General features: G+C 40.8%; 1 protein-coding gene across 1 annotated transcript in view; it reads left to right on the top strand.

The window, feature by feature from the left end:
• The window catches only part of MAP7D2 (MAP7 domain containing 2), a 58,218-nt gene that overhangs the window by 10,362 nt on the left and 24,691 nt on the right, over positions 1-23,165 (top strand). The window contains exons 2-3 of the mRNA XM_009325503.1: positions 11,647-11,724; positions 15,061-15,224. Of these exons, the coding sequence (XP_009323778.1) occupies positions 11,647-11,724; positions 15,061-15,224 (242 nt within the window). The remainder of the gene's footprint in view (positions 1-11,646; positions 11,725-15,060; positions 15,225-23,165) is intronic.

Here is a 23,165-nt window from a genome sequence, read left to right as displayed (position 1 = left end):
GTGTTTCTTGAGAGTCAGAAGCTCACAGCTGAAGGACAGGTAGAAAACTAGGCAGAAGTTGCAACAAGGACCTGTTAGGCTCTTGATGGAAGACATAGAAGGATTAGATTCTCAGACGAGATCAAATAACTGCGTAAGCGCCAGAGGGGAAAGTTCGTGTTCTAGAATTAAATGGGCAAATATTCAGATCCCACCACTAAATTATATCATTTATAAAGAATTATATCTAGGGGCCAAGACTGGGGCATCCAAAAGCAGAAGCTGTATGGAATACACTTTGATAAACTGACCAGAAACAATTAAAACTATAAGTCTATACATAAAGCCATTAATGTGAAGTACACTGGCGTAGTACACCTGCTAAAATGCAAGAAAAAAGGTGAGACAGACATCTAATTGTAAAAGCTTTTCCTCCCTATGAGGGTTTACTGTGCATGTTCCTAGAATAAACTGTTTTGATTTTGATAATCAATGGATGTTCTTCCTCTCCCTTAAAAAAATCCGTGGGAAATATTGGTGTGAAGCACAGTAAAAGCAACACTTCAACTTTTGCTCCTAACCATAGTCAAGTCCACAGAGGATGAAGTTCACTGATCGTGTCCACTCTGGATTAATCAGCTTTGCTTCTTTTTTGAAGCTTTTGCCAAATCACAGAGGAAATGTGCTTTCTACATCTGGTAGCTGCTTCTATGTGGAATAATAACACTGTTTCAGTGATGCGCCAGGTAGGGGCAGAGCAAAGTGGAGGTTATTTAGGTTAGTCCTTGATGGGGGCGTGCCATGTTAGTAAGTCATCAACACTTTTTTTTTTAAATTGAAAGATATATAAATGGAAAATTGCAAATGGATTCTTCTTTTGTTAAATGCTCTATATTCACTTAGCTCATCACAGAAAACAGAAGAGAAACACCCTAAAGCCTTCTCCAAATCTTCAGTCATCACTGACTTAATGATGGAGGACAGGGTATAGTGAGAAATGAAGGTAATGTTAAAAAGTTTGTTGTACTGTCTAGGAAAAAAAATACAGGCATATTCTGGAAATAAAGGGCAGCTGGCAACACTTTGCATCTCTGTAAGCGTTGTTAGAAGCCAAATATGTTTTCTTGATTATCTAAATACACCTTTTTTTACAGCTTGGAGCAAATCCCAAAGCACAGATATCTCTGTTGCAGTTTCTATTAAATTAGACTTGAAACGAAAAAATGGTAGTAAAAGGACTCTGCAGAGCCATCCCTGTACATACACATGCAGTGGATTGTTTAAGGTCAATGCTACACTATACGAATTGTCATCTCTGGAATGCTCATTCACCAAGCCTCTGTCTCCCCAGTGTGACCCCTTTATTTGTAGACAGTAACCTTGTTTTATCATTTCTTCAGTGATTATCCTTAAATTTTTTTTAATGACAGTTAATGAGAATATACTGACAGATCTGTGTCATAATTTTTACTCAAGGCTCCAGAAGAACGCTTTCTGGCTGAAATTGGTTTAGAAGCAAGCTGTAGTTTTGCCATGTCATGCTTTTATATGGGTACTTTGACACAGAGGTTAATTAAGAGTTTGATTATAGGACGACTTTTTATCTCTACCAATTGGTCCATCTGCAAGCAGTTGCTTTTCTGCGGAGGCCCATGGCCGTTTGCTTTGCCGTCCAGCCCTGCAGGCAGAGACCACACAGGAAGGCAGGGTGTACAGAGACTGCTGGGACTTCCCCCCGAAACGCTGTCCTGTGACCCCCAAGTTACCTGAAATTGGAGATTTACAGCTGCTCTGCACCAGTATGCTTCTTTTTGGATAAAAGGAGCTCTGGCAGCAGAACAATGGACTTCAACAGCGCGCTTCAGTGCCTTGGGCTGGGCAGCTTGACACATGCTCCAGGCTACTGCCACGGTGGGAAAATCATCCCAGCTTTCCTCTTTGCCACAAAGCAGAATTTTCACAAGGCTGCTGGCGCGGTGGGCTGCAGGGATGTCTGGCCTGCGCGTGGAGGCAGCGCAACTGCCCGCTGCTGAGAGGAGTATTACTCTGTCGCAGGGCCGGTGACACTGAAGAGCCTGAGCATGAAGACAGGAGCTCTGCCCAGTACGCTCTAACTTTTCTGAGTGCTCAGGTAGGGTAAGCTGTCTGTTTTCTCCGGATAATCATCTTTGCAAATACTGGCTCCTGCACCCTTTGGTTTTAAATTACAGCATGGGAAGTTGCTGCGAAGGTTTGAGTAAGTGTTCATTGTTGTCAGCAGAGAAAAAAAATCACAGTAAAATGAGAGGGCTGGTGCACCGCAGCTGCAGGTCATCTCCTTCCCCACGTGGGGGCTGTGCAAGACTGCACAGTGGCTGTAGGGACTTCCACGAAAGCTCTTGCTACCTGGATCTGGAAAAACAGTTCTGTGTTCTCCCTTCACTTTTGCTGTTTTCATGCACTTCAGCTACCGTTTGAGTGTGCAACACAGCAGTGAAAATTGTAAAACCACCAAAGCGTAAGATCACTGTTCAGTGCCATACACCAGCAAAGCCAATTAACTTGAATAGGAAGTGGGTTTTAATGTGCATTTGGGGATTACAAGCTAGTTAGAGGTGGCAGAAATGGATACTTAGAGTTTCCATCTCATTTGCCGATGCTAAAAATACCAGAACCTCTCAGTGAAATGCTAGTTTTCACTGAGCTCTGGTTATCTAATACCTAATAATAAATATGTAACATCAGCAGATGTTGATACATAAATGTGTTTTGCAAGTCCAGAAACACTTTTAATGAGGAATTAAAGTGTGCTAGACTACACTCTAGACGCAAAGCTTTTGTTTCTAGTTCATTTTGGTGACAAAAGTTGTTGGAAAGAAATTGAATTTCTTTCATTTTGACGTGTATGTTCCTAAAATGAGGTTGTTCAGGTTGAATTCACTGGGATGGAGACACAAATATATATGATCCTAAAACATTTCCCTTAGATAATTTGGGCAAAATAACTATAACTCGAGGCTTACTGTCTTACAGTGAGGCTTTTTCTTGCAAAGGTCATAAGGTCAAGTAAACTGGGCAAGCAGTATTTACAGTATTTATATATACTCTCCTTCCAACAAATGGGTTTTCCGTTTATTATGATAGTATGTGAGTGATAGGATGTCTTTTCAGACTCAGGTGGGGCATGCAAAGGCTTCCTGATCCTAACAGGATATTTCCATCTTTTCTGTTTTCACAAAGTAGTTCTGCTGAAGTCAGTGAAACTAGTCTGTGCAAGTTAGTAAATGCATAAATCCTAGATACATGTTGGGACAATTGCTAATTCAGGAGAGATGCAGTGAGTGAACAAAAGAAGAAAAAGTTTCTGTAGTGGGAAAAAAAATTGTTTCATTTGTAATGTTTCTGGTTTGGGGGTTTGCTTGTTGTTTCAGTATATAATTTCCAAATAGTACCAGCAATTATTCTTTGGTAAACCCTATTTCCATTTAGTTTCAAAGTGTTAATTGTGAGTTAGAAGCAGTATTTTTTTGTCTATTCCTTTTTTTATCCATTCCAGAATGCATAGTCTTTCCTTCCAGAAAGTTGCTGATTTGATTCCCACCCCCACATTCATCAGGTGTGCTGAAAGTGGCTTGTGATTGTGCACAGAATTTTAAGATTATTTACTTGCTCAGGGAGCAGGTTTGAAAAGGATGGCTTTACTTGGACACCGTGTGTGTGTAGGATGAATCTGTTATCGAGGTAGTGTCACGAATGCATGAATTCCTTTTGTATGATGCCCTTCTCCTGTTCTACTCCTCATTATAAACCTTGTGTAGTTAGGTATCTGAAGTGGGAAAGGGCTATGTTGTTGTTTTTGGTTAACATTCTTGAGGGCTTTTTCTGATAATATAATTATAAGTTGTGACCAGATCAAATTTAAAAACAGTAATTTTCCTACATGTTAATAAGTGCATCTTCAAATTTGATTGTCTTTTACACTGAGAATGTCTATGTTTACTAGAAAAAGTATTTTTTTTTAAAGCAAGCGGGGGGGGGGCAAAACAAACAAACAAAAAAAAAGACAAACCCCAACTGTCCCAAAATCCTCTCAACCCCTGAAAAAAAAAGAACCCAAGCCCCCCAAAAAGCCCTGCTTAGACTATTTTAAAGGATAAGTCTTAAAAATCATTCATAGTTGTGATTCTGATGTTGTGCAGTGTCCTTTTTTTAATAAAACACCTCTGAAATTGTCTATAAACTTAGCTCATACTGCAAATGTGTAACTCAAATCAGTTGCAATTAGGAAAATGACTAGACATTTTGGTAACAACAACTATAAATGAGAATCTTCAGGCCTCTATTTTTTTGCTACTTCTCCTTTCATCTAATGTTGCAAATTTCAGAATTTTTGGTCAACTCTCGACATTTTGTAGAAACATCTTGATGCTAAGTTCTGCTTCTGCTGATATTCTGAAAAAGATGAAATTCTTGAGACTTGCACGAGAACAGGAGAGGCATGAATGTCTGGTCAGCTCCCCACCTGCCAGGTTGCTGTGGAGCCAGCGCTAGAGCTGTGCCTACTTTGATCGATGGTTACTAGAGCAGTAGCTACTTTGAAGCTAGCATTAGAGCACTCAAGAACTGTTAGCTAAGGCTCTGGACATAATGTTTACATGTATGAACGTTTTGTGTTGTATTAAAATTTTATGAGGCCATTAACAATAGTTGCCCGTTTGTCTTCTAGCAGAGGGAATAATCTCACTGGTAACTAATTGCTGGATGAAAGATGTGTAATAAGCAAAAGGAAACACCCTTCTTTTTTGTCTCCTTTCTCCCTCCCCATTGTGAATCAAGAGTCTTGGAAAGTGTTATTAGTGTAGAGAAAGGGAGTGTAATATACTCCCCTAGAGTAGGATGGAGAGGCAGGTCTGTCCTTTATCCCTATTTACTATCTGTAAGTGTCTTTGCCCAGGCTTTATTCTGCAGTATATAATATCTGATGTACACATCCACCATTTAATAGTTAATTCAGCATGTGTGTATTTGCATGTACGTTACAAAGATGAACTTTTCAGAGAAGTGACACTACTTCTAGAAGTGCTTGAGAATAGTTCTTCATTTAAGCTTCATGTGAAGTTACTGAAGATGTTTTCAAGTTAGCTGCAGTCATACAATAAATACAAAAATAGTTATGAAATGGAATTTGTGTGTTCAAGTATATCAGTATCCAGTATTAAAGTTACTATTCATGAACAGTAAAAGATTACAGAACACAAGTTTAAGATTAAAATTTTTATATCTACTTGAATAAAAGTCCTCTTCATGCCTATTATGCATTCACATATATACAGAATTTTCTTTTTGAAGACAAAATTTTTCAATTGTGGTAAGTTTGAAAGGTTAATTGGGATTTGTATTGACAAAGGTAGGAATACAGAGTTTTTAAAGAAACTGCTGAACTTAGAAATTATATATTTAAATTTCTGTCTTCATAAACATGAGCGATACAGGGTTTATTCTGAAGAAACTGAAGTGTAAAAAAAACCCAAACCACACCATGGTTAAGTTGTGGCTGAATCTCCACAATTCATTTCCCTTTTGGGCAATTTTTATAACTACCTGCAGTAAGAAGCTGAAGGGACAGGCTAGAAGGGGAGGAAGATCTTACCTGTAGGTTCCAAATGGGTCTGGGATCTGGTGTAGTTTGAAAAATACAGCTATAAATGTTCGTGTGTGTTAAATCTGGGAGAGACACTGGCAAGCTCTGGTTAAGCCTCCAGACTCCTTTCTGCCTGACAGATTACAGAAACACGTGAATAAAGCAGCAAGGTAGAGCACACACTGGCATAGTGCTGCTGCTTTGTATGTGTTTATCGTGTGGTGGGCTGTCTAGCAGGGACCTGTTCAGTAAACTAAATTATTAATCTAGTGTTATTATTTAGTGTTTTCATAACTAAAAACATTCTGCTAATATCAGTTCCCCCAGTGATCTTGAGATGCATCTGCTGTGTCTTCCTGATACTGGAGTCTCCATGGGGCACTGTTAGGGCTGCACACTGTTTATACGTAAAGCAAGCAATCGCATGGAGCTGATTAGGTGTCTGTGGGCTCATGCAGAATTGAAAAGATCTTTTATATTTGAGCAAGTTTTTCCTCCTTATGCAGCAATTAAGATATTTTTGTTATCATACGTGATCACCAAATGACCTATATGTACTTTATGTATCATTTTCAAGGTATTTGGCCGGCATTTTGGAGTGATTTCACCTTAAACTTAAATAAACATACCAGTAGGATATATTTTGCTACTGTAATCTTTGTGTAAGTATGGTGTACAGCTGAAGGTCTTGATTCAAATGAATAATTTGAAGATTCAGGGTGGGGATCAGGAACATAAGGTAGGTACCTAGTGACACTTTGTCCTAGCTGTTTAACCATTGCATGCAGGTCCCTGACAGCTGCTCTGTCCTATCTGCCAGGCCACCTCTCAGACAGCTAGCCTGGGGTGTCTGAAATGTCACTGTGTTTGGCAACTGAGTCTGCCTTTAATGACTTCATCTACTTAACATCTTTGTAACAACAGATACCCATCCTGGTATTTTAATTAGACATAATGGAAAATGTCTCTTTCTTTTCTGGTTATATTTGAAGTCCAGCCTGACAAACATAAAAATAAAATTAAGTAGCTGAAACTGGAAAAACTCTTGATTCTTTGTATTTAGATTTTTGAGTGCAATACAACAAACAGCTTTTTTTAATTAAAGAAAACTTTTAAAAAGGGAATTATTAAAAAAGAGGACGATCCACCAAATCTTATTGAACATACTTGCAAAGCCCTTGTGGTGTTTGTTTTGACTACTTGTGTACTGCTGAGAGGCTTTCCATAATTAAAATTTAGAAAAAGTGCCTTTTGCCAATAGAAGCTGTCATCCAGGTCCAGTCATATGCACTTTTATACCTTTTTTCCCCTCAGAGTATAGTCAGTCACTGAAAACTTGAAGAATATAACATTTCTTCACTCAGTAGTACCCAGAGGAAAGCAGTGACAGGTGGAAAAGTCTGTTCTTTAAGAACAGTCTCAAGGGAGAGAGAGCAGGTTTTCAGGGAGCAAAACCTTGATTTTATAGATTGAGATTATACTCTTTGAAACAATGGAGTTTGCCAGCAGAATGGTGGGTGTAAGTGCAGTGGCATCTCTGGTCTGGTGTGCTTTGTAGAGCACCTTGCCACATCCCTCGCAAGGCCACCCATTGGCAGAACTGCATCCAAACTGGGAATTTCACCAATGCAGCAACGTCAGTGTAGATGGCACGTACTGTGGCAAAGGTCTAAAGATGTTGGACAGTGTTGTGTAGAGTGGGCAAAGGTCTAAATGTGTTGAACGTGGTCATGTAGGACAGCCAAAGGTCTAGGTACGTTGAACACTGTTATGCAGAGCTGGCCTCAGATCCCCAGCTGACTTTCCTTCTGTGTTGGGATGCCTGCTATCAAGGGCTTTGATATCTGCTATATATAAATACATTGTGAAACCAAATACCATGGGATATTATAGAGGACAGAAGTGTATGTGGGTTCAACAACAAAGTAGAAAAAAAAAAATATGAATGGAGGCCCTACCCGCTGGCAGTTACTCAGGTGCAAATTTCAGGAGAGGAGGTGTCCAAGCAGCTGGTTGGCCCTTCTGAGATGTACTCTCAGCTTCCAGTAACCTGATTGTCCTGCCTGAGTACTTGTTTTCTCAACCAGAAACAGGATACGAATTTCAAAAGACAGAACTTGCCTTGTGTCTCGTTGGGACACGACAACCTTCCTCTCTGTCTTGGGCAACCACCAGGAGGCTTACACAAGCAGTACGTGGAGCAGAGCAGAGTGTGCGTGGACATGTTCTGGCACTGTTTCATCAGTCTGAATAGGTTACGTTGCCCATCAAAAAGGGTTGAAGCAGCAATTATAACATGTCAGTTTTTACTTCTGTGAATATTTATTTCAAAGTAACATTGAAGTATTGAAAGACTCCTGCAGCATTAGCTGGTATATTACTGCTGCAGGACTACTGCTGACATTTTAACCAGTTTTAAGTTATCATCTTTTTCTTTAGAAATGCTTGTTGTAACAAAGTTCCAGAGGAGCAGCTGGTCCTCTTCAGTCAAAAAACGTGGTACAATCTCAAGGAATTAGCGGTTAGACGTGTGCCTTTGAGAGTGGGGACTCTATGGAAAAGGCGCTTTTGAGGAGGCTGGGAGATGGAGTGGAAGTAGCAGCAATTTGTGTGTGTGTGCACGTGTGTGCTTCCTTACAGTAAAATCTTTGATGCCGTTACTTGGGCAGTTTCCTTACTCTTCTGCAAGTCTGGGAATAAAGGGTTATTAGATAATTTTCTGCCAGTGTCTCTTTGTATTCATTACTCTGGTTGGCAGAAGGCACAACCGGCCTGCATTTACGTCCTGACTCTTAAAACACGTTGTTTGCTGCTACATGCCTTTTTAACTGAGGGATCAGAGGCTTAGTTGTAAATGTGAGGAAGGCTCAGGATAAAGCTGAGTATACAGAATATTAACCTGAGGTCACTTATCACAGTGAAAGCTTTTTTGCTGTGGGGTTTGCTTTTTCATTCCAACCTTATTCTGCCCTCTGCTGGCGGTTCGTGTTATGAAGCAGAGATGGCGTTACGCTGTTTTCATGGTAGGGTTACCTGTGCTAGCTTGCTGTTTGCAGTCTGCTTTACCAAACAGAACTTGAATTCCTGTCATTAATCAGATTTCTCGCCACAGGTAACTGCTGTGCCCAGTAGATTTATAATGTATATTATATGAAGATGTGTAGTAAATACACTAATTTTGGCCTTCAAAAAATCATCCCAAGGTACAAGTTATTACCCAGGGAATAGTTACTCTGTCCTTCAAAGCTATATTTACTTTCTGAAGGCAAGCAAATTTCTGGGTTTTGGCAGGCGTGCTGATTCGTGAAGTCAAGTACTTGAGTTAAGAAATGCTAGTACTGAGGATGCCTGTGCTATTTTAATGCTACCCTTGCTGCATGCATATGCATTCGATGCCTGTACTTACTAGATTGTGTACTATTTTCCTCCACGTAGTTTTTTGCACATTGGTGTGTTGCACGTGTAATGAGCAGCAACTCCATGTATTTGTTGTTGCGCCTGTGACATAGCCAAGTCTGGAGTGCTGTTCTCCAAGACAGACTTCAGATTATAGTTCTGTCGACTTTCCAGTTTCAAAAAGAAATGAAGCAAGAAGCACTAATCACTTTGAACTTGGTTCACCTCTTGAGGAGGTTCATCCTATGCACTGAATAAGTGAAAGGACCTAAAAGGAAAAAATGCATAACGTGTAAAAGGAGGCAAAATAAGGACTGTGCAGACTGCTTCAATTCTGATACATCCTCATTTCTTAAGTATCTGGCATTACAGCCTTGATCTTCTTTTAATATTACCTGGGTGGGGTTGAGACATCCAAACTCTTGAGAAAACCAACCTGAAAAATTGTGCATCAACTTTGGATAGCTGTGGCAGTTGCGAGCAAGGCCGGAGCTTTTAGATCCACTTCTGCCAGTTGTGTTCATGAAGCAATCGAGGTAGAGAAGTCTGCTGTAGTTTTATTGACGAGCATAATGGGACATATTTTTGCCAGTGGGTTTCACAGATAGATGCTGAAAGCAGGAGAGCGATGAGAGTGAGCGCAAGATTTTGTGAACGTAATCCATGGGCATGGACTGTCTTGCTGTTCCTCTCCCCAGCTTATCCCCATCCTGGTTTCCATACTTCAGGTTCCACCTCTGCGTCTGAGTTATATCCCTTGCCACAAAAGACCTTAGCTCCTGCCTCTGCTTTTTTTTTTCTCCAGCCTGCACTTCCTCCCAAGCTCAGCCTTCCATCCTTGGGCTCTTGATCCAGTCTTGATTTCACCTCCTCTGCTGCTTCTAGCCTAAGTTGTAGGTTTCGAGTTGTTTTGACTGTCAGATCGCTGAAAAACTTTCCATTGGAGCTGTAATTTAACTATGCTGACAACAGGATTCCCTTTCTTGGCTACTGATTGCAGACCCCTTCAAAGTAGTTGCAAATCTTCGCCATGGTTGCTTTACTGAGCTGCCTCCTCTCTTCCCTGCTTGTGAAATCTGATGATAAATAGCAGCCAAGCAAACAAACAAGTGGACTAGTATGGAAGTGGGATGAGTCTTCGGTAATAAATAGATATTTATTTGACCCACAAATTCTAGTTGTAATTAACCAGCTGGGAGCTATAATCACAATTTTCCAGAGGCCTGGCTGCTCTCAGGTAGTCACCATCTGTGTGTGCAGAGGAGGATTAGAGATGGTGTTTGAAGGTGCTGCTTGGGGAAAAAGCAAGCTGTTATTCTAATGGGGGACAGCTGAGACCTGTGTTTTTCACCAGTCACAAGGGACCACCGAGGCTGGTTTTCAGCCTTCCTACAGAACCGTGCATTTTACAGAAGGGCACTTGGGATGCCAAATCTTTGCTCCCACAGAGAGGATGCCCTCGGAGGGGAGCCTGCAAGTGTGACTTTTCAGGAAGAAAGTCAGGGTTACAGTCTAAGTAACTTTTCCACTCATATTTATCTGATAAAATTAACAACTGCAGTTCTTAGACCAAAAGGGAAGGGCACTTAATTATAATTCAGTAACTTGGTAGGGAGCCCAAATAATGATTGCAAAGGATGTAAACTGTGCTGTGAAACACTGTGCCTGTTTGCACTGCAGCCCTGCTAAGACCCCAGGAGATCCTGAAAACAAGAAGAGAAAGGACGGCACTGGAGGCCCTGTCAGCCTCCAGTGGTACCTCCAAGGATACCATCCTCTAGCTGGTCTATCAAGTCACTAGCTGGTGAGCTTACCCATGGTATTGCAGAAGGTCCATCTAAGGTCTGTCAGGCTGCTTGTTCCAGGGCACGCAGGCAGCTGACCCTAAGGCACTTCGTGTGTCGCGCTCTGCCTGCCTGCCGCCTTAAATTGGGCTTTTCGGTGGCTAATGCTGTACAAAGAACTGGGGTGTCTGGATCCAGGTACAAAACATCCTTAGGCAAGCTCCTCCCAAACAAGTAACCTGCTTTCAGGTACCAACTCGAGGAGGAAACAAAGTGTTTCCTACCTGGAAAAGAGGGCAGGAGGGCTGCTGCCTCCGTAGCCTCATCCAGTGCTAATTGCTAGTTGTTGAAATGAGCTGGTGCTAGTGGTTTCCTGTGGGCAAGGAAGCTGTGGGGCTGTGTCAAGACATAAATATGAAGGCTGGGACTCCACATAGCATTAGACGACGAGAGCTGCATACCCCTTTTACTGCTTTCCTGAACTACCTTTTTCTTTTTTAGCCAAAAACTTTAAAATGAGGTTATTAACAAAGATGACTACGTGTTAATTGCATCCTTACGGTTTTTCCCAAGAAAGTTTTAAGTTTTAAAACAACCACTAACAGCATGCTTGTTTGCTCTGAGAAGAGGAGTCAGGCATGTACACTGAAGAACTGTGCTTGGAGCTCGGCAGTAGGTAGGAGACTGTGCTCAAGATGTATCCAAATCCCAGCTTGTTAACCTGCCCGCATACAAGTGTAAAGTCGTTTTTGTTGTTGGAGTTGTTAAATGCGGTAGATAAGCTTATTTTTGGTGGATTTTTTTTAGTTCTTTTGGATGCTTCTTTAGTTTTACTAACACTTTTTTTTCCTCTCTCTCTGACTTCAGCCATTGATGGATTTCTCAAAACTGATGAAAGACAAAGACTGGCAAAGGAGAGAAGAGAAGAAAGGGAGAAATACCTTGGTAAGATGTCAGGAGGTGTATGTATTATTTATGTATATGTGTTAATAGGCTTGAGTTACTAACATGACATTTTTTCTGTTCTGAATTTTAAACATTGTGGTTCAGTCTGTTCCTAGTCTTTCTCACTTATATTACTACTTTTAAGCTAAATTATAAAAAATAATCTGTCGTCTTTGATTTCCATTTGAGTATTTAATATTCTATAGTTACAAGTTGACTTTCTTCTTTTGATTCATGTACTTTTGAATATAGGTTTATGTGCAAGATATTGACTGTTAGGATTCTGATTCATAAAAATACCTAATAAGCCTTGAATAATACTCGGGATAATATGTAGGATGATTTGGTGAAACAGCCTCAATTTTAGTCTACTAAGTTTTAGCCATATTAAAAGATATCATGGAGTTGTTAAGTATGGCATAAAGCAGATACTTTTCCGTAAGTTTTAAAATGGTTAATCTTTCAAGAGAATGAGTAAAATTATTTTAATTAATTTCCTGAATAGCATAAGCATTGATTTCAGAGTTTTTAAAATAGTCAATTGTTTTTAATCTACTAATGACTCCAGGGAAATGTTGAGGAAACTGGAGAAAAAAAAGAAAAAAAAATATATACACACACATATGGGGGGGGTGTATACACAATTAATTTCATGCGTGTGTATATATATATGAATGAAACTAACTGTTCAACATTGTTTTGGACTTTCTATACATACATATATACATATGTATATATACTCACACGTATATATGTAAAATGTTAAACAGTTAACTTCACTTTTCCTCATTGTAATAACAAGAAAGGCCAGTAGCACTGTTCCTTAAGGTTACCTGACAATACCTATCAGAAGGAATTGTCCATGTTTTATGATTTTGTAAAATTTAAGCTAGGCATATATTTTGAGGAAATGTCAACTAAACCAGTATGGACACCTGTGAAAAGAATCATAGGAAAATACTGTTTTTCTTGCAATAAATAAACAAACAAACTGTTGACAACTTCTTGACAAAAGCTGAGGCTTGAGAACAGTGACTTGACGTTTTTTAGTACCATGGGCTTGGTGAGCAAGATTCCTTTTGGTAGTTCCTGTGAAAAACTGCCGGTGTTTAGTACTTAATCTCCCCAGAGGTTCTGTCTATATGGGGCATGCACCAGCCTGAGTTGTAGCTTACAACTCTTCCAGGTATACTCAGTCCAGACTCTCTCTTCTGTCCTCTTGATTATCCCTTCTTTGCTGGTTCCCGAGAAAGTGACGTGATGAGTAGGTTGGAAAGGACTTGGGTTAAAAAGCAGAAGAGATGAGAGGGAAACTAAAAGCTGGAAAATCTGGGCGTGGTTGGCCCAGGGGATTTGGAAGGTGTTGGCTGCAGTTCTTGTCTCCAGACATCACACGTGCCTTCTGGAAACATACTTTATTAGGGTTAAGACCATTTCCACAATGGGGAGCTCTGGGTTTTGGTCACAGTTTCTGTGGCAAATTTCTTTTAGAAGTTCAGAAAAAAGCAGTGAATTCCCCAGAAGGACAGATCTTCATGCAGCCAGCAGGTACTTTGCAGCAATATGGAATAACCTTTTTACCAAAGCCAAAACTCATTAATCAGTGGTTTAGTATCCCTAAATTAAGGAACAAGAATTGTATGTGTGTCCATGATGACAGAATGGTTTTCTTCTCTGTCCAGAATCAGTCCCAGGTTTCACCTACTTACTCAGAAGGTAATCTTAGCACAGTCTCTGGACACCTCACTTTATTTTTGTTTTTTATCAACTCCAGCATGCTGTTTTCACCTGCTCTACCTGATGTGGCTAGTAGTCATTAACAATTAGCAACTGGTCACTTGTCTTCCACTGTCTCTGAGGTAACTCTTTATCTGTTGACAAGTCTGATTCTTCATGCATACAGGTCCAGGCTCGCCTGCAGCACTGACACCCCTCTCATACTGCTGCCCTATCCTGGGTGGGGAGGAATAGTGAATTCTCATAAGGCAAAAGGGAAAGACAACATCAACTGTATTTCTAACAAGAATAAGGTAGAAGGTGTTCTGTAAAGCAGGTTGGATATGAGGAAGAAGTATTTTAGGAGGATCCCATATTCAGGGGAAAGAAATGCAACTGTTGGAAAAGGGTCTGGTGTTGCAGGGACTCTGGCTTTAAACCAAGGGCTTTTGAGGGTGGAGTGGGGCTAAGAGGGACTGAAGGTCATGGCTGTGGTTAAAGAGCTTGGGGGCAGGAGCTGAGGGGAAGCTGATCTGAGAAGAGGGAATTGAGATGGCTGGGCAAGAGCCTAGGACTGATGGGGAGATACTGAGAGAGAGCTAGAAGGGCGAAAATTTGCCGTATAAGGAAACGGGAACTGAAAAAGCAGACTGAGGCTGAATAGGTGAGCAGGATGAAGGACTAGGTCTTGTATAAACAGTGTTAATTCTGGCTTTCCCTAACTTTCAAGTTCTTAGCCTGGCAACTGTGAGAATATTCCTTCTTTGATATCGGCTGCATGTGTGTCGGTATGTGACATTACAGGCTTGCGTGTATGTAGGCATGCTTACTGAACTCCTCTTTCCTGCCTTTTTATGGAATACACTTGCGTGAGAAGTGGATTTTTGCTCATGATTTGTCACGTTAACTTCTGCTACTTGTTCTCCTATGTAAACCTGAAGCAACAGTCCTATATGTAATGTTGCAGTCTGAATTTCTGTAACAACAAGTTAATGTCTCAAGAAGATGATGACTCTAGTTGGAATAAACAACTGGGCAAACCCTCAATAGCAGAAGTAATTTTTTTTTGTCATGCAAAGAGGCAGAAGTGGATAACGATGTAGCACCAAATTATGAACAGAATGGTGTATTTTCAAAGCTTCATAGAATATTTAGCGTATGTTGTTTTCCTGCATTTATTTTGAAGGCAGCCCCATAATGAGAAGCACAGTTTTAAAGAAATTCCAAGGGCTTTTGCTTCAACATGTATTGTTTCACTGATTCACTTTAAAACCTACCGGGAACATTGGTTATGGCTGAAAAATGAATTTGGCTTTAAGCTACAGAAGGATTTGAAACATAAGCAAAAAAGACTTGTTAACTATTCTGTGCACTGTTTTTACATAGGTAAGGGCACAAACTGTCACCCTGTGTACAAAGGGCTTCCCTATTTATTTATTGAGCGCATCACTTAGATTTAGTAATCATTCCAGCACTTGTGTGCTATGTTTTTTATTTTAGTGGACTAAAACCCTGTGTACTTGTATTTGTTGTTTTACACTATTGTGTCATGTTAATCAAATAATTTTAAAGCAGAAGAAAATTTGCATAAAGTGAAATGCACCTTTTTCTCTGCCTAAGCTGCTAGGGAACAGCAGATTCTGGAGAAGGAGAGAAGAGCAAAACTTCAATATGAAAAGCAAATGGAGGAGAGATGGAAAAGACTGGAGGAACAGAGGCAGAGAGAGGAGCAGAAGAGAGCAGCTGTTGAAGAAAAACGGAGACAAAAGCTTAAGGAGGAGGAGGTAAGGTCCACTGGGAGATGTACGGCAGAGCGACTCTGTATGGTGGCATTAAACGTAGCTGAATATTGACACGCATTAAATGCTGATCTCTCTCTTTTTTGGCCCAGAGACATGTGGGCATTACTTCGGGAACTGCAAACGCACATCACCACAGCTATAAGTACTCTACTACTGCTTGTACATCAAAAACACTTTCCAAAGCTTTTTTTTGTCTCTTGATTTTTGTCTGATCTCACAGCATAGTCAGCTACTTATGCTAACATATCTGGGACTCTGACTGTCGGACAATAAAGCACCAGCTTTCCACAAGGTAGTTTTTAAAGATGAGTGTTTCCATAAAAGGGAAAGATTTTTCTTCCTGTTTTGTTTACTGTCCGTGAAACTGAAATGTTTATGAAAATGTTGTTTCGTTTTTCCTCAGTGACATAAATTCAGAAATTCTTACTGAAAGCAGTGAAGAATCTAGACTGGTTTAAAATTCTAGCACAGAACAGTATTATATATCTTTTGAAGCATCTTCATACGCTTCCTCTCTTCTACTCTGCCTGTTGAGATCGTTTAAGGTTCTTTTTTGCTCTAGTGAGTCCAATTTCTGATGCAGATCTCTGAATGTAGTGTGTGTGTGTCTCCGAATGACATTGTATAGAAAACACTAGCACTGCTACTGCAACTGATAAAGAATTAATGGTTTTAGGAAAGGGGGGCAGTGTTGTTTGTTTTGTGTTTTGTTTTGTTTTTTTTTTTTTAAAAGGCCAAAAAACAGTATTTCCCTGTTCCTAGATACCTGTGGATTTCTAGAGCCTTTTTATGACCCTTCCTTCTTTTCTGCCCCATCTTTTGATCAAAATATCTTTGCAAAAGAGGTAAAACACTTCTGCATGTGATCAGAGTAACATACTGCTGTCCACTGAAATTTTTTTGTTGATTGATTTTTCACTATAACCTGAAGAGAAGATTATATGCTGCCATTCCTCTTTCAACTGTAACATACTGATAGTGGCTTCTGAATAATAGCTGAGAATTCTTTTTAAAATATCTTGTCATGTTATTTGTTTCAAATTTTGGTGAGAAAAATGGCAAAAAACAGAAACAAAGGGTAGGAGGTCTCTCTACTTCTGTGGTAACATCATTGACCTAATGTGCTCCTTCCCCAGTATTTCCTGCTTTTGCAGCTAAGCAACATCAATCCCCTTTATGGGGGTTATAAGGGAAAGTGGCAAGTACAAAAACTTCCAAAACCCTGTCCTCAAAATTTGCACCGGAGGGGGGCAGGGAGGGGGAGAGGTGTAGGAAGAGTAAGCAACTGCCTGCTTTCCCTGCCTGTATGATTTGCCTGTGCTGGAGAAATGAGAGCAGGGTTGTCGGACATAAGAGAGGCTGTGCCAGGTTAGACCCAAAGGTCCGTTAAGTGGCGACCCCATCTCCTGTAGTGGCCTCCTGCACTTCTCCAGAGATGGACGTAAGAGGCTGAGCACTCAGTGATGTTTCTCCTAAGCATCAGCAAGCCTGTTATAGCTCTCCAACATCTCGTACATGTGATGGGAGACTTCTCTAATGGTGAGAGAAAGGCTGCCTCCAAGTGTTTGGTCATAATACGAATACCACCCCTGGCTTTGCTCACTGAACTGGTCCTTCAAGCTTAAACTGTCCAAAGCCTTTTGGGAGCCAAGGCAGGCCCAGGCCTGGCTCCTTTCCCTTTCCTTTCCTCCCTCCCGCTTCCCCCAGGTTGAGGAACCTGAGAGAAGGTATATGGGCAGAAGGACAGGAGAGGAGAATACTTGTTTTTCTGGGGATGGATTAGACCTGGTGGGAGGAAAAATCCAGGAGCCTCTGAAGGAGGGGAGGGTAAATAGGGGCATAATCTGTAGAACAGGGGAGGATGAGGGAAGAAGGAAACTGGGGAAAGGAGACACCACCACCTGCTGGCTTCCCTTCATGGTTACTTGTCATTTCCTCACTTCTCGAATTCTACTTGAATTCTACTGAAGGATCTGCCAAATCCCACCCCCCCGCCCCAGCTCTTCTGATATAGACTCATTTAGGTTGGAAAAGACCCTTAAGATCATCAAGTCCAACTGTTAACCTAGCACTGCCAAGTCCACCACTAAACTATATCCCTAAGCGCCTCATCTACACGTCTTTTAAATACCTCCAGGGATGGGGACTCAACCGCTTCCCTGAGCAGCCTGTTCCAATGCTTGATAATGCTTGAAGAAATTTTTCCTAATATCCACTCTAAACCTCCCCTGGCACAACTTGAGGCCATTTCCTCTTGTCCTATCGCTTGTTACTTGGGAGAAGAGACGGACACCCACCTCACTACAACCTCCTTTCAGGTAGTTGTAGAGAGCGATGAGGTCTCCCCTCAGCCTCCTTTTCTCCAGGCTAAACAACCCCAGGTCCCTCAGCTGCTCCTCATAAGACTTGTTCTCCAGACCCTTCACGAGCTTCATTGCCCTTCTCTGGACATGCTCCAGCAGCTCAATGTCCTTCTTGTATTGAGGGGCCCAAAACTGAACACAGTATTCGAGGTGCGGCCTCACCAGTGCCAAGTACAGGGGGACAAGATGAGCCCCCCTCAAACCCCATATGTGTAGTAACAGTGGAGGTCTGAGTAAGGATAGTGATGAAGTTGCAGCTCCCTGGGCATTGCAAGTTACTGCTTGTGAGTCATTCTGGACATTTGAGGCCTTCTTTACTGGAAGAGCTTTGAACCCCCTGTATTTTCCACACCTGGAGGGGAGGCAGAGTTGTGCCCTGGCCAGTGAGTCAGTATACTGCAGCGTGTCCTCAGTGTTTCTCCTTTTAACACTGGTTTACACTGGGTGGGGACTGGAGCACCCATTTTACCTGCTCATCAGGTGTCTGAAGTGCCAAGTAGAGAGATTTCCTTCCTTGCGCTCTGCCCTGTTGATTGTCCTTTATATCTTCCTTAAGTCTTTTTTTCCTTGCTTTTTAACACAGCAGAAGGCAGTGCATATTTGTCATAGGAACAGGTTGTATCAGTCTCTCTCTAGAAAATATCGTTGTTGCATCTGTAAGAGTTTGAGAAATGAATGGCTCTTAACAAACTGTGGGGACTCGTTGGTTTCCTACATCAGAGCATCCTCTGCTTGGCTGTTTTGCATGCAAAGGACTTCTTAAAGAGGAGGTGGCTAAAGTTCGATTTATTTTGCTTACTTTTTTCCCTCTACAGTGCCAGATAAGAGATGGTGGTTTTAAAGTCTGTGGTGATGGGAATGGAGGTGTTCTGGCAGAGTTCTCTTCTGGGGCAGCTGGAGCTTGTTGCAGAGCACAGTGGAAGTGTGTCCAATTCCTTGGACAGGAACTGAATAAATGTGTCTGAAAACTGTCCTGTCTACATTGACTGCACCTTTCTTATCTTCAGAGGTCTTCAGTAGCACCGCCCTTCTCTCCATATTACTTTTAAAGCTGCCCATTTCCTTTAATAAAAGCAGTCCCTGAGCCTTGAGGAAAGAAGCATGTTGTTCAACAGAAGCCATTGAAGAGTTGCTTTTAACAGTAAGAAGCCAGCGGCTTTGGGACTCGATAAAAGCAAAGCTAGTCCTTGTTCAGTTAAAATAATTTTTTCCCTATCTTGAACTTCCATGTGACTTGGAAATACCTTGCAAAAACAATGTCTAGCTGTACACAGGGTATTGGGAAGTCTCCCTAGAAGCTGTGTTCTTCTACTGCTCTTGTATTCCATAAGACAATATGAACATCACTTGTACGGGCCGTGTCAAGGATGCTAGTGCGAATAAGAGCAATAACATCCATCTAGTCAAAGATCCATTTTTAATAGAACCATCAGATTTTGTTAAAAAGGAAATTGATAAAATTAGTACTGATCCTACCAACATGCTACTGTTTAAATGAACTGCTACTGGTAGACAGCATCAAATCTAATCCAGCACTCAGACTTGAAAGATTGATGTAACAACTTCTAAATGGAAAAGAATATCCTGCAGCATTGGAGAGATTGTTTTGGTGCACATGCACTATTTTTTACGTTTGTAAAACATATGCACTTAAACACAAGAGAGTGAAAAACTCTCAAGATGTTATAGTATTAATTACTTACTATATTATAATTCAAAGTTAATTACTTTTTGAATTATAATATACAGAAAAAATAACCGCTTTCCAAACAGCTTTTGGCAATTCATATACTGAGTGGAATTCAGTTGCACAAGTACTACACAAATTTTGTTGCAAACTGTTTGAGATTACTGTGCAAGCAGTCTCTCAATTTGCTGTGCAGTGGACATGAGGAGAAGAGTTTAGTCCTCATTACGACACCAACCGTCCTCTGCTCCCCCCTTGCCATTACTTGCTGCTGCAGCTCCCCATGTACCTTAACGCAGAGCCTTCATTTGCCCCATGTTGTTCTTTGCGCACACCCTTAATAAATTTTCCCTTTCTACACACCCGTAACTGTAATTGGTTGAGAGTAGAAATGAATTCTGTTCAGAAGGGTAGTTAAATTTAAAAACGCTGTATTGCTTTTTAATGCGTTCTTTAAGTAGAAAATAACAGAGCTCTTCTGTTGCTTTGTGGAAGAGCCAGTCAAAAGATGAAGCCAACTGATAATATCAGGAAACAGTGAGCTACTTACGTACAGTGCTGATGAATGTATAAAGTGAAGAGGAAGAGATTTTTTGGGGCTCTTTTAGATGTTTGTATTGTAGGTATAAGGCAGATTAAATTGTTTGCACAAATTATTTTAAGTCATAATACTTGTAAAATGAATTTTTTCCTTCTTTTCACATCTGTGTCATGTTTTACATAGAGAAAAGGAAAGTGCTTCAGTCAAATTACCTGTATTCTTGCTACTGTTTTTTGGGTTTGTTCGGTGTTTTGGGGTATTTTTTTGTGTGTGTGTTTTTTTTTTTTTTTTAATCAGTGCAAATGTTTGTTCTGTTGCTTAGTCTGAGGAAAACCTGGATGAATAACTATGGATTTTGGAAAGTAACATGTATATTTTAGATACTAGTAGTAGGTGGCTCTCTCTTTATGGTTTTACTCAGTCTTAATTTAACCTACATGCAAAGCTTGTACATTATAGTTTTTTTGTGGAAGCCCACTGTATCTTTAGTACAGAGATTATTTCCTCTATCTATAGCTGTTAGAGTTCCCAAATGAGAACCACATGGATAGTTTGGTATGTTTTTAAAAAGGAACTTCATCTATAACATAGACAGGAAGGGTTTTGTCTGTTGTTTGCTGGTGAAGGAATGCTTTGTCTTGTTTAGTTTTTGTCACAGACCAAATTATTAATGTATGAGTTGTTTGTTATGCTTCCATGTGTCTTATTGTTTTCTTTGGCTTTTAGTTTTGTGCTAACTTAAAATGTTTTTTAAAAAACTATCCTTCCTTTGTGAAAAATGGCCTTCATATTCTTCTTTATCTAAGCTATATCTGCAGGGTTTCATGAGGTTTAATAATTATGTTCTATAGTGCTTTAATGAAAGGCTCTTTGCAAATGAAAATGAATGATCCTCTCCACATCATGTAATTGAAGATTTCAACCTCAGATTGTAGGTAGCATGGGCTTTCAAACGTGTATGAAAAATAACTTCATTTCTTTAATCTATTTCATCATGCATTTTATTCTTAAAGCAGCGCTTTCATAGTAGGTGGTATAAGTGTATTCTGTGGTTTGCCAACTACAGAATATTGCTGGTCCTTGCTCCAAGCAGCATTAAAAAACCCCCCCAAAAAACAACCAAAACCCATAAATCACCCAGATAATTGAAACTTGCCTGCTTTCATCTTATCTTTTTTGATTAATGTATAACAATATTCATTAGATATGGAAAGAAAGTGTATGCCTTAATGAGAAAGAAGTGGGAGGGTCATTTTCTTTGTAAAGAGTGTGGGTAGAAAGGTATATTGGGGCAAAATGCATAGTAAAAGAAAGTAATGAAAAGCAGACTGCAGAGAAGAACAGGTGATGAAATAGGAGGTGAGGTTTAGAAAGAGTAAGTACAAAAAAGGGACTCAAATAGGATTAATGTTGGGAGGTGGGAAGTTAAAGGCAAAAAGCGTGAACTTGAAATGCAAAGCCAGCACACGCAGGTTTTAAATGTGAAAATTGCATCATCAAGTAGTAAGAGAAGAAAGAAAGACTGTGGCAAGCTAAATCAGAGGGGAGTGACTTTGGATTCCAGAGACTGCAAGATTACTTTCTTTTCACACCCAAAGTATGGACAAGAAGTGGCAGGGTATTCAAAACTGTGGGGTTTCTCTGTGCTGTTGCAGAAGAGGGCTGTGCTTGCGCTTTGTGATGCTGCTTGCGTTTGCTCTGTACGGAGAAAAAGGAGGAGGAAAGAGGCAGAGAGAGCATCCGCCTGGACACTGATGACACTGACTGGACGGAAGGGGGGGAGGGCGGGGAAGCAGCTGCCTGCTTTCAGTGGTCTTTGAATGCTGTTACCTGATAGACCGTGAGCTAAAGACATAGAAGGGAGACAAAACTGAAGAGAGAGCTCAAAACATGTGACCAAAAGATTGTCTTCCTGGAGATGGCAGCAGAAATTGTAACAGCAGGATGGGTCATCTGGCCGAAAGGTAACAGGGACAGGAGAGCTGAGAATGATAGAAAGGGTATGCAAGAATTGCCTTTTTTCACTCTTTGCATAGAGAGTAATATAATGGAATTCTTTATGGTACAAGTGATTTGTAATAAAATTAAGGGAAGAGAGCTTAAAGACAAAAGGTAGTGGCGTGCTGTTGAAATTGATGGATAATTGGTAGCAGGGTTGGATGAGGTGGAAAAAATGAGGTCAGAAATAAATTACTGGAAGTCATGGTAGTAGAAGAAATTCTTCAAAGACGTGGAAGAGACAAAAGTATATTGCAGATAACTAGGAGATGATGAGAGGGCATCTGACGTTGTAGAAAGCCAGTGACAGTAGACAGAGCTCCAGGAAGGTAACACACAGTGTACAGGTACGTACATAAAAGTTCCAGGCATTGGTAGTTACTGGAGGTGCCTGATGTTAGGGTCTGATCTGCTGAAGGAGCTCCATCAGAGACAACAGGCTCAACATCAGTGCAGAGACTGAAGGAGACATGCTTGAACAAAGACTGAAATTTTGTGGTAAAGTATCTCAGGGAAGGGGAATAGGAAACCTAGATCAAAGTCATGAATCAGTGAGAAAAGGTAATCTGGGTGAGAGATGCAGGAGAGGTTTTCCGTGCAGTTGATCTGAGCTACCAAAAGATATTGGAGACAGAGCAGGGGATTGATAGAAATCGACAGGGATATGATGTAATCACAGAAGCCTGCAGGATCAAGAGTTTGAAGTGGATAGAGTAGGAGTTTTATACTAGACAGAAGGACATAGCAAAGGCAGTAAGTAATAGGACTGAAAATACTAATAGGATCAAAGGGCTAAAAACTATTGAGACAGGAGTTGGAGGCAGCAAGAGTAGACTCATCATTCACAGTAGGGGTTGGGCTGCTGAAATGTGAGGGTGAAGAGGTTGCCAGATGTGAATGAGGTATTGGGAGGAGGAAAGGAAGAGGGTGGTAGGTGATGGAACGTTGGGTGGGGAAGAACCAGGTTTTATCTGCTTGAAAGGAGGAAAATAAAAGGTGCTGAGATCATTGCCACAACAATAAACCACTGAGAAACTAGCAGAGGGAGGAGGTCGGAACAAAATGAGTGGAGGTCTTTGAGTGAGAGTTAGGAGGTAGTGGAGAGGGAGTAAGGCGACCATACGTAGCTGTAAGTTAAAGGTAGGGTGGGATTTGGGGAGGGAAAGAAATCTCCTCCTTGTTCTTCCCCATCTGAAAATCCTAACTCATCAAGCCATGGAGAAGAACGTGGGGGTGAAGGGAAAACAAAATAAATCCCAGAACAGCATGATCTGGGCACGCACTAAAAAAAAACCACACGGGGGGAGGGGGGGGGGAAAAAAAAAAGAAGATCA

Source organism: Pygoscelis adeliae, unplaced genomic scaffold (genome assembly GCF_000699105.1).
Source record: "Pygoscelis adeliae isolate BGI_AS28 unplaced genomic scaffold, ASM69910v1 Scaffold386, whole genome shotgun sequence".
Lineage (NCBI taxonomy): Eukaryota > Metazoa > Chordata > Aves > Sphenisciformes > Spheniscidae > Pygoscelis > Pygoscelis adeliae.
The sequence above is the reverse complement of the archived record's forward strand: the minus strand, read 5'-3'. Positions and strand labels throughout refer to the sequence as shown.